Consider the following 14,475-nt stretch of genomic DNA (forward strand, 5'->3'; position numbering starts at 1 on the left):
AACTCTGATGAAAAACCTGGGTAATGATTTCCAGCCGCCTGGGACCAGGAACCATATAATCGATACCGGGATTTTCACTGTCTGGAATTATGATAAACACGAGTCACTTGGTTTGGCTACCGAGTACCAGACCAAATCAGTAATATTTTATCCTCAAAATCTTTGTTATGTCTGTATTCGGTGTGACCGACAATAACCTGCACAATGCACTCTAACACGTACCACTAACCATGTAACCTTCTCTAACCCCTCACTAACCCCTCTCTAACCCCTCTAACCCCTCTCTAGCCAATACAATGACCTCTCTTGCAGCTCTCAGCTCTTACCACCACCCGAATGTTCCCACCCAACCCACCTCCTCAATGTGCGCTAACAGTGAGAAATCCTTTATTGATAACTTTGCGGAGAACTCAGGACAACTTGTAAAAACTGAGAGTCCAAACATTGTGTGTACTGTTCTACCGTCACATTGGAGGTGCAATAAAACCCTTCCTATCGCTTTCAAAGTCTTCTCATTCGGTACGTTTCAAATACAGTTGTCAAGCGTTGCTTTTGTTGAACTAAATCAGAATGTTGTAATGTTTCTAATTAAATCGTAGTTATCACGCGATCAGTTTTCCCCTCGTTGTAGTGCAACTCCCTCCTTCCCTCTCTGACCCCTCTCTGACCCCTCCCTTTTCAGGAGATGTACCAGACGGAGCTAAAGTGTCCCTCCTTGCGGGGAATGATGAGAACTACTGTGCTGAATTGCGCAACTCTACTGCAGTGATGAAGGACCGTGTTGCTCGGTTCAATGATCTCAGATTTGTGGGAAGGTCTGGTAGAGGTACGTTATCATTCTTATCTTATCTTTCTTATCTTATCACACTGATAACACACTAGACTGATATCACACTGGTTCCATCGTTGAAGATTTTCATTTAAACCCAGCTTTTCCTCGCAAATAATGTCTACTCAAAGTCTCATAGTCCAGCCAGCTGAACACCTTTTAGACCCTGGTCTATATATTTTCTAATGATAGCTCTTCTTCGCTCATTACCCGCACCTGCCTTATAATTGGGATCTTTGACGTTTTGATTAATAGAAAAAGTGCAGGCCTCCATTATCATTAATCCAGCCTAAAAAGTCGCCCAATAAGGTCGCGTTTAGACATCACGTGCTCCCCTCCCAGCCAATCAGAGCAGAGAACTGAGTCACGTGCACCGAGCCCCGAGACCTGATTAAACCACAATGTGCACTCACCAAACAAACTATTTCTCTGCCGACACCTGCATCTTTTTATATGATCATATGATCTGTACAAATTAGATTGGGAACATGCGGTATTCTATATCTCAGTCTCGGGAGACAAGTTCAGGGACACATGCCTGAACGGCAGGAATTCTTGTCTCAAACTCAACCCCCATTTAATTTCAGGTAAGATGCTGTGCTTGACCATCACCATAGGAACGCACCCTCCGCAAGTCGCGACCTACTCCCGTGCTATCAAGGTCACAGTAGACGGTCCGAGAGAGCCGAGACGTAAGTAATGGGGAGAATTGCAGGGAAATTTGGGGGTATTGTATATTGAGAGTGTCTTTTGAGCGGTGAAGTGGGGCCCGGTTATTAGTGGCTCAGTCTGGGGTAATCTAGATTTAGACGGTCAACATAACAATTCATTAATTATGACTGTGTGCGGAGTGAGAAGTAGAGAGAGCACAGGACAAACGTATTGACAGCAGTACAAGTAGAAATGGCTGTAGAACGGGGGTCGATTCTGGGGTTGGCTAGTGGTGGTTGTGGTGGTTAGCTGGTTATAACCGTGTTGTGGCGGCTCTTGTGGTGTATTCTCTCCCCCACCACAACCCCAAACATACACACACTCCGTGACACTGCTTCTCGAGTCTTATTGGTTCCTGGATGTCACGTGATCGTACCCAATTCACTGGATTAACCCACTAAATCCAGGATATTGCTCTCCGATAATTTAACCTGCAAATGTTATCAAAACACGATAACGATAACCGCAACTGCAGGGCACAGAAGACCAGAGACGAGCGCGTTCGAACAATTCGCAGCAGCAGCAGCGGCGGCAAACCAACGGGACATGCAGGAATTGGCGGCGGCGCGGGATATGCACGATATCCGGATACAGGATATTGGTACACAACCTCGAATACTGACACCTCCTGAACCTCTAGTTCCCGGGGCAGCGCAAGGAGGTTAGTTACATTCTCACTGACAACTACATATTTAACTACTGTACTAATTATTTTTTTAATTTACGGAACATGAACTGACTAACTGACAGACTTTCACTTCCTCGTTCATCTCTAACGACGTTTCAGTTTAACAATACTCCAGTTCAACATTTTTGACAGTTTTGCTTCTTTTTCTTTCAATTTTGCTTCCCCACATCGCACGTGCGTACGAATAAATTTGCACGTTTTTTTCCTGGCTAATCAATTCCAATTACCATTAATGACAGCATTCATTAAGTGAACTATTTGCGGGACCAGACCACGCTAATACAGTACATACCATAATCACTAGTGCTGAATCACGTGGTATAGATTACCCAATCAGCTTCACCGAACTGACCATCAACCAATATCTGGACTGTTTTGCCAGCACGTGAATTTATAATATGAATACGAAAATAATTTCAATGAATTAGCTGCGTCCAATGGCCGGTGTTTTAAATTTAACAGGTTGGATTTATATTCGCTATAAACACCTCATCTTGCCACACACGTGAAGATTATCTAAATTGTAGAATTTTTATAGTTCCTGCAATAATTATTATACTCGACACATTAAATCATAATTTTAGATTTTTATTAGTACAACTACAAGTACGAGAGTCAAGGCACGTGGAGATACAGAGCGTTCAGTTTATATCCTATCTCCTTCAATACTCACAATGTGACAAATGAGAATAACTCTTGTAATCTAGTCAGGGTACTCGTAGCCCGAGTAATTGCAGTTTAAGTATCAAGTATCCGGTTTACTGGTACATTGTGCATGTCATGATAATTCCCAATTTGTCCCATAACCGTAGTTTGCGGTCAGGGCTCAAAATGGTGGGGTCGGAGTCAGATGTACTCTTCTCCCGCCCTCTTCGCTCTACCGGATAGGGCTTGACACTAAGTACCCGATTTTATGGTCACGTGAGTTGGGCCAACCAATGAACGAGCAGGGATTGTTTGGGTAGCCAATGAGCGGGCAGGGATTGTTTGGGTAGCCAATGGGAACGCAAGGTTCCGAGACTGTAAGTTGGAAAGTTTTCCGGGATAGTGTCTGGTTAGTGACGAGGGTGTTTTGTTATTTTGGAACAATTACAACAAATTAGAACAATGTTTATAAATCTCCAATAATGCTCAACAATGGAATTTATAGTTCGCCTCGTTATGCCCACTGCATAAGTCTGCTGAAAAAGAGAAAATGTCTCGTTTATTATTTATTCACTGTAGCAATTATTACACTAACCATACTGTGACCAACCCTGGTGAAACTCAATAGTCGTCGTGGTTGATTGCATTTTTCATGCATTTTTCATGATAAAAGAGTGGTCTTTATCTCATCAGCAGTTGCGAGATTACAGTGAACTAAAGAGATGATAGTGAAGTGAGTTTCACTGGGGATTGCTTGTGAAAGTGTGTTGTGAAAGTGAGCCTGAATAAGGACACCTTGTAATCTAGTTGTTAGGAACTCTACTTCACATGTTACTCACAGCCCCGTAACAGGGAAATGTGGTCACTTTACACAGGAACAGATTGGTTACAGCTCGATTGGTTGACACATTGAAAAAACCACGGAATCCGGAGGCTGAGGGATATTGTTCTTCTGGCAGATTGTAAATGTATGCGGGCTGAGTGTAGCAGATATATCTTACACACGCCGGAACAGTTACATTCTTGGAAAAACCAAGAAGCAAGTAGAAAAGGTAATGATCTACAGGTTAAGTAGTTAAGATAAGATGGTAAACGAGATAACGGGTTAGATTTGTGGTTTCTTGGAAAGTAAGGATAGATCTATACGATGGTTAGTCTTGCTGTAGGTAAAGAGTTCCCACACAGCTAAAATCGTTCAATTTCTAGACAGTGGCTAGATCAGCCAAACACAAGTGAGTATTCTGATCATGTGACCATGCTAATCTGGTCACGTGATGGCAAGCTTAGAGCGTGCCTGTGGGAATTTCCAGACCCTGTTTTGCATAATATAGCAGTGTGGCAATCCAGCTGTGTGGTTATTTGATTATGTGGTCCCATTTGGTTATTATTATTGTAAATTACTTAGAATTTACGGGGTTCATGGAATGTGCTCACAAGGGATTAAAAATGTTAGATTTCGTAGATTAACTTATATTATCATTACTAAACTGAAGTGATTTCCCAGAATGAAGTATTGTGTAGTATCACCCTGCAGGTCAATAGTTACAATGCTAAATGTTGATTGTAACAGTGCTAAGTGCGTATTTCCGTCAACCGTTGCCTATTAATCAGCTACAATGAATCAATAGGTGCGGTGACAATGGGTGCTTTGAGATAGCCGCTAAGTGACCCACCATCCAAAGTACCCCTGACCACAGGTTTAGTACTTAGCCATCTCCAACTCATCACTCTCCTGCTCTGGTATCACGCCGTGCCCGGACCCTCACTTTTGCTTGCAAGACTTGCTATGCCGACTAGGTAGCCGATTGAGCCAATAAGATGCGGTCGTGCGGTCACGTGACTAAAGTTTGCCACTTAGAAAGCAGTATTTGCCGAACGATGCAAACTAAGGACCTTGTAGCAATGTTTCTAAGGCTAGGGTTGTTGCTGTGCATTAGTCACAAATACGATTATCCAGGGTTGGCTGATACTGACAAATGATGAATTATGTGAACTATAAATTAGATCTCAGAGAAGGTATAGTGACACGTAATGGCATTTTCCTACCCCAGGACAATCATTGAGAGCTCAATTTCTTTCCGCTACAACAAATGCCTGCTACACGGAAAGACAATTTAAGATGATCAAGGATGTAGCTACTATGTTGACTTAGGTTTTACAAGTTACTCGGAAATTTGGGCACTGGATAGGATGCATCACCCTAGAAAAGTAGGAACACTAAAACTGAACCTAATACTAACTTAACTGCTACTATCTACTGGGTTCAAGTCTAAATACTGAGTTAACTGCTATTATCAACAACACACAAGCTCACACCGCACAACATTCTCCAACAATCAAAGCTACCACACAATACGGCAACTCCTAACACAAGCTCAACCAGCTCCTCACCAAACTGGCCATCCTCACCCACCTCACTCACTCCACATTACCTCATTTGTCACAGCAGCCACACAACTGTGTCTGTCTCACCACAAGAAGGCGGGGCCCTCTTATGATCAGCTAGTTAAATACGAGCAGCGACCACTTCAAAGGTGCCGATCTGAGTAAACAGTAGAGTCAGCTTGTCAATCTCCTTCTGTAATTGTAATTTGTAACAGTTCTGTCGGCACAAGCCTTCTCTTAATAACTTGGCAGCTGGTTATTTGTTACTTTGTTTGTTTGGTTGTTTGTTTGTCTGTTCGTTTGTTCTGGTTTCCCTTCTGATAATGTTCCACAAACCGGTAGTCGAGGTTCTGGTGTTCACAATTCCTATGGGGCGGCGGTTTGTTGATTTAATGTTCCATTGCTCTAACACCTGCAACCCAGTTAATATCTAGACAAGACATGTAAATTATAAATTCCTCGTCTTGAAAAGGAGGAGGTCCTAGCCTTGTTCCAGTTTAGTGCGGGCTCTGTTCCGCCTCACTGTCACCGGGTCCAGACAACTACGCTAGACTGAACATGGCGCACATTAGCATATACTGCGACACACCACCTCTCTTCAGCTCTTTTAAACTTGCCATCTTACTCGTCACGTTTACTTCACAGTTACATGATAGTTGTACCTAATGATCTGTTCTGCTCCTCATTAGGTTCCACTTTGTGGAGGTCACGTGATAAGTAATACCTGGTCACGTGACACGTTGCTGTAGTACCAGGATAGTTCCAATCTACACTAATATCCAGTGATAATATTCAGTGTGAAGTGAGGAGGAGGAAGATTTGAAAAATTCCCACCGTCCAGTTGGCAGCAGGAAGTAGTGTGTAGTACGCTCTCACATTTCTTGATTTAGCAGGTGACTGGTAGTAAAACCGGCAAAACAACTACCACCTCCGTCAATAATACTGAGCGGGAGGTGTGATTCTGGCATACAGTCCATCTGTTGAGCTGTTGACTGAATACTGGTGAATATTGTTATATGTTAACTGGAGACTTTTGAAAGGAATCATGCACCAAATTTGAAATTTGAACTCTGTGGACCTGAAGTTTACATAAGAGAGGTTCATAACAATAGCTTGTCACATCTAAAATCTAAATCTCTCTGAAAATCTAAATCACTCTGAAAATTGGCATTAAAATCATGTTTACATGGAACTATATCCATCTTCCTTCTTAGTGTAATCTCACAAATAAGCATGATGACCTTAACCAGAAGTATCACGGCAACTTCAAAGAGGGATATTTATGGATGATGATGATGGTGATGCTGTCATTAGAAGCACAAAGAGGTTATTTTAAGCTCTACAGTAGTATCTCTAAGATAAGTAACACGGTGTAAAACCAAGATACTTCACTTGTAAAACCAAGATACTTCACTTGTAAAACCAAGATACTTCACTTGTAAAACCAAGATACTTCACTTGTAAAACCAAGATACTTCACTTGTCAAGCAACAGATCCAGGGTCCGCTCCTTTGAGGACTAATACTGTGAGGGGGAGTTTGAGGAACTAACTAATGACGTGTTAGTTGTAAGATCTGGAATGTTCCGTAAACACCCTCTTACTTGACACCCTCCTAATTCCTAACCCCTCTTAAATTCCGCTCAATTACACGGCTGTCTAATTACATGCTTGTTGCCTGAATTTTCACGCCCTCCCTCCTTCTCTGACTCCATGCACCCCAGTATCAATATTACAAAAATAGAAACAATCCCCCGTCTAGCCTGGATCTCATAGCCTGTCACCTGACCATCACGTGACATGACGTCACTATAACAGAAACACTGTTCCTAGTGTCACGTGCTGTGGGTCACGTGTCCCAGCTGCACAAGCCGTCACATGCGGACCAGACGTTGTGCGTCCGTGAGCGCCTCATGTCTGGGGAAAAAGTTTTACTTTGGTAAGTAGAAATTAATTGTCCTCGCCTCTCGACCAAGACAAAAATTGAAACTTTCACTAATGATCCCTGCCCGGCAATAGTTTATTTATGTCTACTACAATCTTTTTCTGCGACAAGAAAATATGAGGATGAAATTCGTAGTATTTGGATAGGTTCGAATCGAATCATGTGAAAACTCCCATTTTTAGGGATCGTTTCATTGGTTTCAATTTCATTCCGCCCTCGAAACTCAATCAGTGCTCTGGCCATATTAAGCACAAAGGTGCCAAATAGAAACGAATTTGTAATCTCGATCTCTTTATTGTATTCAAATTGCATGTTAACTTTGCTATTTTAAAGTTCATGCCATGAACTATTCTGTGTTTACAGTGCCAAATATAACACGTGTTCAGTTAAATAAACGGGATTGTAAAAAAAAGAGTTGAGAAATTGATTTGATCCCTAATTATGTCTTAAAAAATATTTAGCTAAACTTGCAGCCTCTTATCTGTAAAAGTAAAAACAACGTTACATCATACCCTGCAACAATGAACAGCATATGTTATTAGTAAAGTAGTTAACACATTTTGGATACATATCTAGCAAGGCAAGTGCGCGGTTTGCACTGCCTCCCCCCACCGCCCTCCCTACACGCTCCGCCTCTTCCAAATTGATTTAAATTGACCTCAATACTCGAGATAATTGGTGTGGTGCTGACCTTCTTGCCACCCTAATTGACCGCAGTATTGTTCGTGATCAAATATGCGGGCTTTCTGCGAACCGATCCCTAATGACTCTACCCGCATCTGTAGACTGTCCTGCTCCTTCATAAAATAGACAGATAGGCTAAAGCTAGTAATTTCGTCCCGGTATAAAACATAAAAATGTGCCGTATTATTTCCCATATTAACACATAACCATGACATTGTCATGATGTGTTTGACTGATACAATAGTTTGATGGGAAACTAGAACACGAGGCTTACTGGCCTTGGTTACACGTGTATTAACAAGTGTACGCACCATAGGAAGTAACAATACAAGTATATAAATATACCGGGTGCGGGGGTTGTTTGCCGTGTAAACAGAGTGTCGGCACTAAAAGCCGGTGTACTGATAGTTACCACCCCCTCTGAGGTCACTATAACCGCGCTGCGGTATTCTTGTTTATAGTCTCTGCTGGCAGATTGCCAGGTCCCTGGGGTAACGACCCAGCTGCTGTAGGGTAGTTCCAGTTCCCTGTCCAGATATCAGTACCAGGCTACCTCTACTGCAGAGCTCCGTAAACATGTGCCCCCGGCCGCCCACACGTGACAATGCATGCACTTGCCGCTGTTTTTAAATATTGACAAGCTGAAATGTTTGACTTATTTTAAACTAGCCATTCACGAGCTAAGTTTTACAGCTGGGAGAAGATAAACCAGACTACACGTTAAGTGTAATGTTAGCTTGTAAATATTGTATCGTCTTAAAGGCAGCTCAGGTAAACAATGTGCAGGATTTGTAAGTGCAGTGTGTTTTTAAGGGGGAAATATTGAGGATTTTAGGGAGATGGAACAGGAACGAAGTAAGAACAAAAGTGGAAGTAAAATGAGCTGACTTTCTCTAGACGCTGCCATGCATAGCTGCATATCAATATTTACTTGCATTTAATTTATTTTAATTAAACACACAGCAAGCCTAACCGCAGTCAACCGCATTTCTAGAAGAAGCTTTAAAAGCAAGCAAGCCTGGCAAGGACGTCCATTGAAGGATTGGTCAGTAGATCTAGACATATTTATTCTATTTAATAAGATTAGTCGATGTATTGTGTTTTATTCAATTAGCTATGAGTACGATTTGCAGTTCTCTTGGACCGCGTAACCATGCACTATTTGAGGTTAAGATGCTGCTGTGAGGTTAAGCTGTGAGGTTAAGATGCTGCTGTGAGGTTGGTCTTGTTCGGTTGTTGGCTGCTAGTGTTCGCTTCCATTGTTTTAGGACGCACGAGAAACTCTGTTTTAGACACAAATTTAAAGGAAGACCTCTTATTTAGACTTGCATTTAAAGTTAAACAGAGAAAAGTGTGGATTGAAATTGAATTGCTTGGTGGATCCGTGTGGAGTATGGCTTGCAACTTGACTTCTACGGTAGATGATGTTGGCTCATATTGACCGTTGCTGACCGTCGACCATCATCGGTATTGCATTATCCACTGTTTTGACCTGTGGGTTATAAGGCTACCCCGCTTTGCTTGATAATGCGAAGATAATATAAAGGATGGGATTATTTGGGTATTAGATCACCCCCAAAATTAACTGCAAAATTAACTGCATGAGAGGTGAGATGCAAAAACTGATGGTCGACGGTTGCTGACCGTCGACCATCATCGGTATTGCATTATCCACTGTTTTGACCTGTGGGTTATAAGGCTACCCCGCTTTGCTTGATAATGCGAAAATAATATAAAGGATGGGATTATTTGGGTATTAGATCACCCCCAAAATTAACTGCAAAATTAACTGCATGAGAGGTGAGATGCAAAAACTGATGGTCGACGGTTGCTGACCGTCGACCATCATCGGTATTGCATTATCCACTGTTTTGACCTGTGGGTTATAAGGCTACCCCGCTTTGCTTGATAATGCGAAAATAATATAAAGGATGGGATTATTTGGGTATTAGATCACCCCCAAAATTAACTGCAAAATTAACTGCATGAGAGGTGAGATGCAAAAACTAAACATTCGATAACTCTGCTTCTGATTAATATTTTTACTTCAAATTTTGAGTTATAATGAACTATGAGTAGGAGAATATGTCCTGTTAATTTTTATCAAAGTAATCGAATTTTCAGTAATTTCACTATAAAAGTTTACATGTAGTTAATTCTGAGCTACCCTATGGACTATATGTTGTGGCATTTTAGTTGAAGCTGGCTTCAAGACCCCAAAAAACATAATAATAATATCTAAGGATCGGAATATAATTAAGTTATTCAGTTTAGTAATGTTCAACATTCATAAATACAAGTGACCTATGAAGTAACCCAAACTCATACGATATACACGTTGTATTTGGAATCGTTAAATAAACTCTCTCAAAAAATGTTGTGTCACTTTAATTCGGTTAAATATACGCTACAAATTCAAATAATTCAGTTTCATTCGATTACCAGTCAGTAAGAATCTGGTTAAAATTCTTCCGTAACGTTACATTTTATTCCATCACCAGCCGCTTGCAAATCGTTTAGAGGGAAACTGGGATGTGTATTTACACACATTTACACATATTTACACCTTCCCCAGGGTTGCCATGCCCCAGAGCATTTCTATGCTCTTCTTTCGTGGGCCATCCAGGCCCACCTCTATTAAACAATTTTGAAAAAAAAACACATTTACACATATTTACACACATTTACACATATTTACACATATTTACACACATTTACACACCACTACAGTCTGCACTTACCAGCTATAGTTATAAAGCTAAACAGTAGTGCTGTACCGTAAGTCCTTCACTCAGGAAATCAAGATCCGGCTAGCTATCTCCAATACCAGGACTTCTTAAAGATGAGTTGTTGTTGTATAAGGTATAGGCTAGTCTGAACTGTCAAAATGTCGGAGATAGGGAGTAAGGTTACGTAACGTAAAGTCTTAACTCTTACGTAAATTAAAGTCTAAACTCTTAATGACTTGTTGTGGTGCATGCTGGCGATAACACATATCAAAATCCGCCAGTGAGTTAGAAGAAGACGTCATTTTGTGTTACAATGTTAGATCAAGTCGGAATAGGTATAGATGATTAGATGACTTAAGATTACATAACTGATATCTGAAAGTCTGTTGCAAATGACGACTTATCTGAGTCGTAATGTTATCTTGTCACTGATCTGTAGGGAGATACTTTAATTCTTGAAGGGGTTGGGAGAACTTTGTCGCTATAAATAGGAAATTTAGAGTTGAAAATTTCAGCAGAAATATTGCAACCCTTCTCTGTATTGACTGTCGTAAAAAACATTATCTTTTAGAGCTTGGGATATGATTATTCGCCAAATACGGTAACATATTGATAAATATCGAAGAGTAATGTCGTGAGCTCAACTCATTTCCACCTAGTATGTCTGGTATGCGTGTTATGAATTCTATTCTACATTAATTCACACATGGCATAAATAGTAAAGATAGATAATGTAGCCGAAATAACTGACACAGTAAACATTTCCGGCAAGCACCCCTCAATTCATTTTTATAGAGCTATTTTAAGACAATAAGAAGGAGGAAATCCTAATGTAATCTGGATTATCAGTTTTGTAAACCTAGGCCTACTGACTACTGATATGAGGTAAACATATTGAACATGGACAGGAAAGCTGGAAAATTATGCGCAATAAGTGAAGTAGTTTAACTATAAAACAGAAAACCATATATTTTGCCGAAACAAACCTAGACCGTAAAGGCGAATAAGGCGAATAATGTAACCAAGGTCAAGTTGATCGACATTTTTGTGGTTTTCTACTCTGAACGTTTCGAGCTGCTGCATAGAGGTATAAAAACGTGACAATAACGTGAGTGCAGCCCGCTACTCAAACTAATTTGATAGATCAGGTTCAATGAATAATCTTGAGTCACTTTGACCGCGAATAATTGTCCAATTCATGACGTCAATTTTGCACTTTTGTGTATAAGATGCTCGAGTTGCATCTAAGATGATATTTTACAACCGAAATAAAATCTTAATTTAACCCCCTAAAACTACATAGAATTATGATAATGAATTTTTGTCATGATTTTTGTCAGCTGGAATGAATTTTATCAAGTTATTTCAAGTAAGAATACTTCACAGCCCAATAGAAAAAAAAGGGAGACAGTTGCAGTTTTTGGAATTGTTTGTCATAGAGAGTAGAGACATGTATACTCTCCCTCGTATAATAGTGGATTTTGGATATACAAAATAAAAAATATCCTAAAACATAAGTGAAATAACAATTTGTTTGGGGGAAGGAAACAGTAGCGGTAGATCAGGGTCCGCAGTAAATCGGCGTTTTGTTTGTATACATTATGTTAAGCCCTATTTGGGGAAAGGAGATGGACGCGGTAAATCGGGGTTTGCGGTAAATCAGGGTGCAGTAAATCAGGGTGCGGTAAATCAAGGTGCTCCCATTTATTTAAAAATAGAGACGGGAGATGAAAAGTGTCCAAGACAGCAATAATGGGTCCTTTCTATTCGGTTTTTAAGAGTGAATTTGGAGGTATCTAATCCTCAGAAAGGCTCTAATATTTAAACCGATGTCAGCGGAGGTGCTAAATTGGGCTTTGAAATGAAACAGTTTAGAGAGATAAGGATATTGAATTGCCTTGTAACGTGAATTGAGTATTTATCTGAAGCTGGAAATTGAATCGTAAACGTAAGATTTTGCTATGATGGGGAAATAGGCACCAGATGAACCTCGCATTCCTCCGCCAATTCTTAAGTTAAGTTCAGCTTTATGTAACGCGCTAAATGTTGAATAATGTGCAGCTATGTTAAAAAGCACTCACTATATTGCGCGGCTTTACGCGCACTAGCATGCAGTACCCGAGTGGTCTAAGATGTGGCGCGCTTGACCGGTCTATAACTTAGTCGCTGGCATTTTGATTTTTGACAGTGCTAAAACAAAACAGAATTATGGACATTATCACAGACATGGTAATATGGTGGAACATATCAGATGTAAAATAAATATTCCAAGAACACAGAGCTTTATCAATTTTCATCTTAATTTTAAAGGTTTTATATATTTAATTTGGCTAAGTCCCTCAGATTTGACTTCCGGACAAAACTGGACGAAAGACTTAAAATCACTGTCATGTTTCAAGTGTTTAATAGGTATTTGTTTACGAGAATTTAACCGACACTATTTCAGATATCTCACTGCACTATGGGCCCAGTGGATGGCCTTACGGAGGGTACGATAGGTCACCATACAAGATGGAGCAAGCAACACCCCACTTAGCTCATCCAGATAGACCACTTCTACCAACCCTCCCTCACTCCTCCCCTCTCCCCTTCCCTTCCTCCACCTACAGCTCCAGAATCAAAACAGAACACGATATTCAAACCATCTCCCAGTTCACCACAGGAACAGCACCCATCAGGGACACACCGCCTCTGTATAACCACAGTTCGAGTCTCTACAACCACCAGGTACCCACCTACAGACCCCAACATCCATACAACCCCTATCAAGGGAATCCCAACCTCCACACTTCTCCTCCCCATACTACACGCCTCCTCCACGCTCCCCAACAAAACATTGCTCCACTTTCTGGCAACATCTCGGCTTTGGCTCAGATTGCGTTCAACAACCAGCCACACCCTGGACTAGAACACCCAAAAGGAAAGGAGGAAGAACAACATGCCTACTCTACTAAGATGAAAAGTGCGGTGGTTAACCAGCAATTATGGAGACCTTACTGAGGATCAGACACTAAAAAAGCAACAATGGTTGCAACGTTCCGTGATCTTATATTACTTGTGTTGTCCAGAAAATACGATGAAAGTAGAGGTGAAGTTAGGATATTCGAAATGCAATAGAGAAATGTGCTTCGAGTCTAAAGTTGATCGTAGTTAGATAAAATTAGAAAATCAGCTGTCAGATTGTTCGAGAATTGTTTTCGTGTTTTAGCCTTTTAGATTGTTGTGTTAGAGTATTATGGCTGAAATTTCAAGTACATGAAGATCGCCGAAAAGTAATTAAGTAAATGAAATTCACTTGAAGTGACGTCCTTATTGTATACCTCCTTATCAGAGATATGATTGAAGTTGGCGAATGTTAATGAAGAAAGTAGAATATTGAGTTCAATATAATACGAACAACGAAGTTCAGTCTCACTGTATGAATGACAAATAGTAGAATGTAATGTAATAAATGTCAGTAATATAAATGGGCGGGTGGATGATGCCCCAGAAAGAGTATGAATTGTCAGTTTTTATACATTAGCTTATTAATCATTTCTAGTCGAAACAGCTGTTTTATTGTTAAATATAAAGTACAGATCCCGAAAGAGAAATTGATGCCTGGATTTCCATTTTGGTTTTGTGATAACTGATAAATAGTGTTGGAAGTGAAATATACAACTACAAGTACAACTACAAGACATGGCAGCATCGTGTGCAATGTTGTTGATCAGTAACTCAGCTAGCACTAGTAACTTAATAACATCATAATGAAGATGTCAGGATATTATGAAACATTGTTGTTACCCAAAGCAAGGAGCACGCTATATCTTGGGTATTCAGTGTGTTCAAAACTCGCGACAAGACCGTAATGACTACTCT

General features: G+C 40.5%; 1 protein-coding gene across 1 annotated transcript; it reads left to right on the forward strand.

Annotated features, from left to right (window-relative positions):
• The first annotated feature begins 292 nt into the window (after positions 1-292).
• On the forward strand, positions 293-14,158 carry LOC134812630 (runt-related transcription factor 1-like). Its single transcript, XM_063820118.1, has 5 exons — positions 293-519; positions 683-826; positions 1,417-1,521; positions 2,016-2,201; positions 13,061-14,158. The coding sequence occupies exons 1-5, from the start codon at positions 297-299 to the stop codon at positions 13,612-13,614; spliced, it is 1,212 nt and encodes a 403-aa protein (XP_063676188.1). The 5' UTR covers positions 293-296; the 3' UTR covers positions 13,615-14,158.
• The last annotated feature ends 317 nt before the right edge of the window (positions 14,159-14,475 follow it).

This window comes from Bolinopsis microptera, chromosome 3, assembly GCF_026151205.1.
Source record: "Bolinopsis microptera isolate Bmic1 chromosome 3, MBARI_Bmic_1.0, whole genome shotgun sequence".
Lineage (NCBI taxonomy): Eukaryota > Metazoa > Ctenophora > Tentaculata > Lobata > Bolinopsidae > Bolinopsis > Bolinopsis microptera.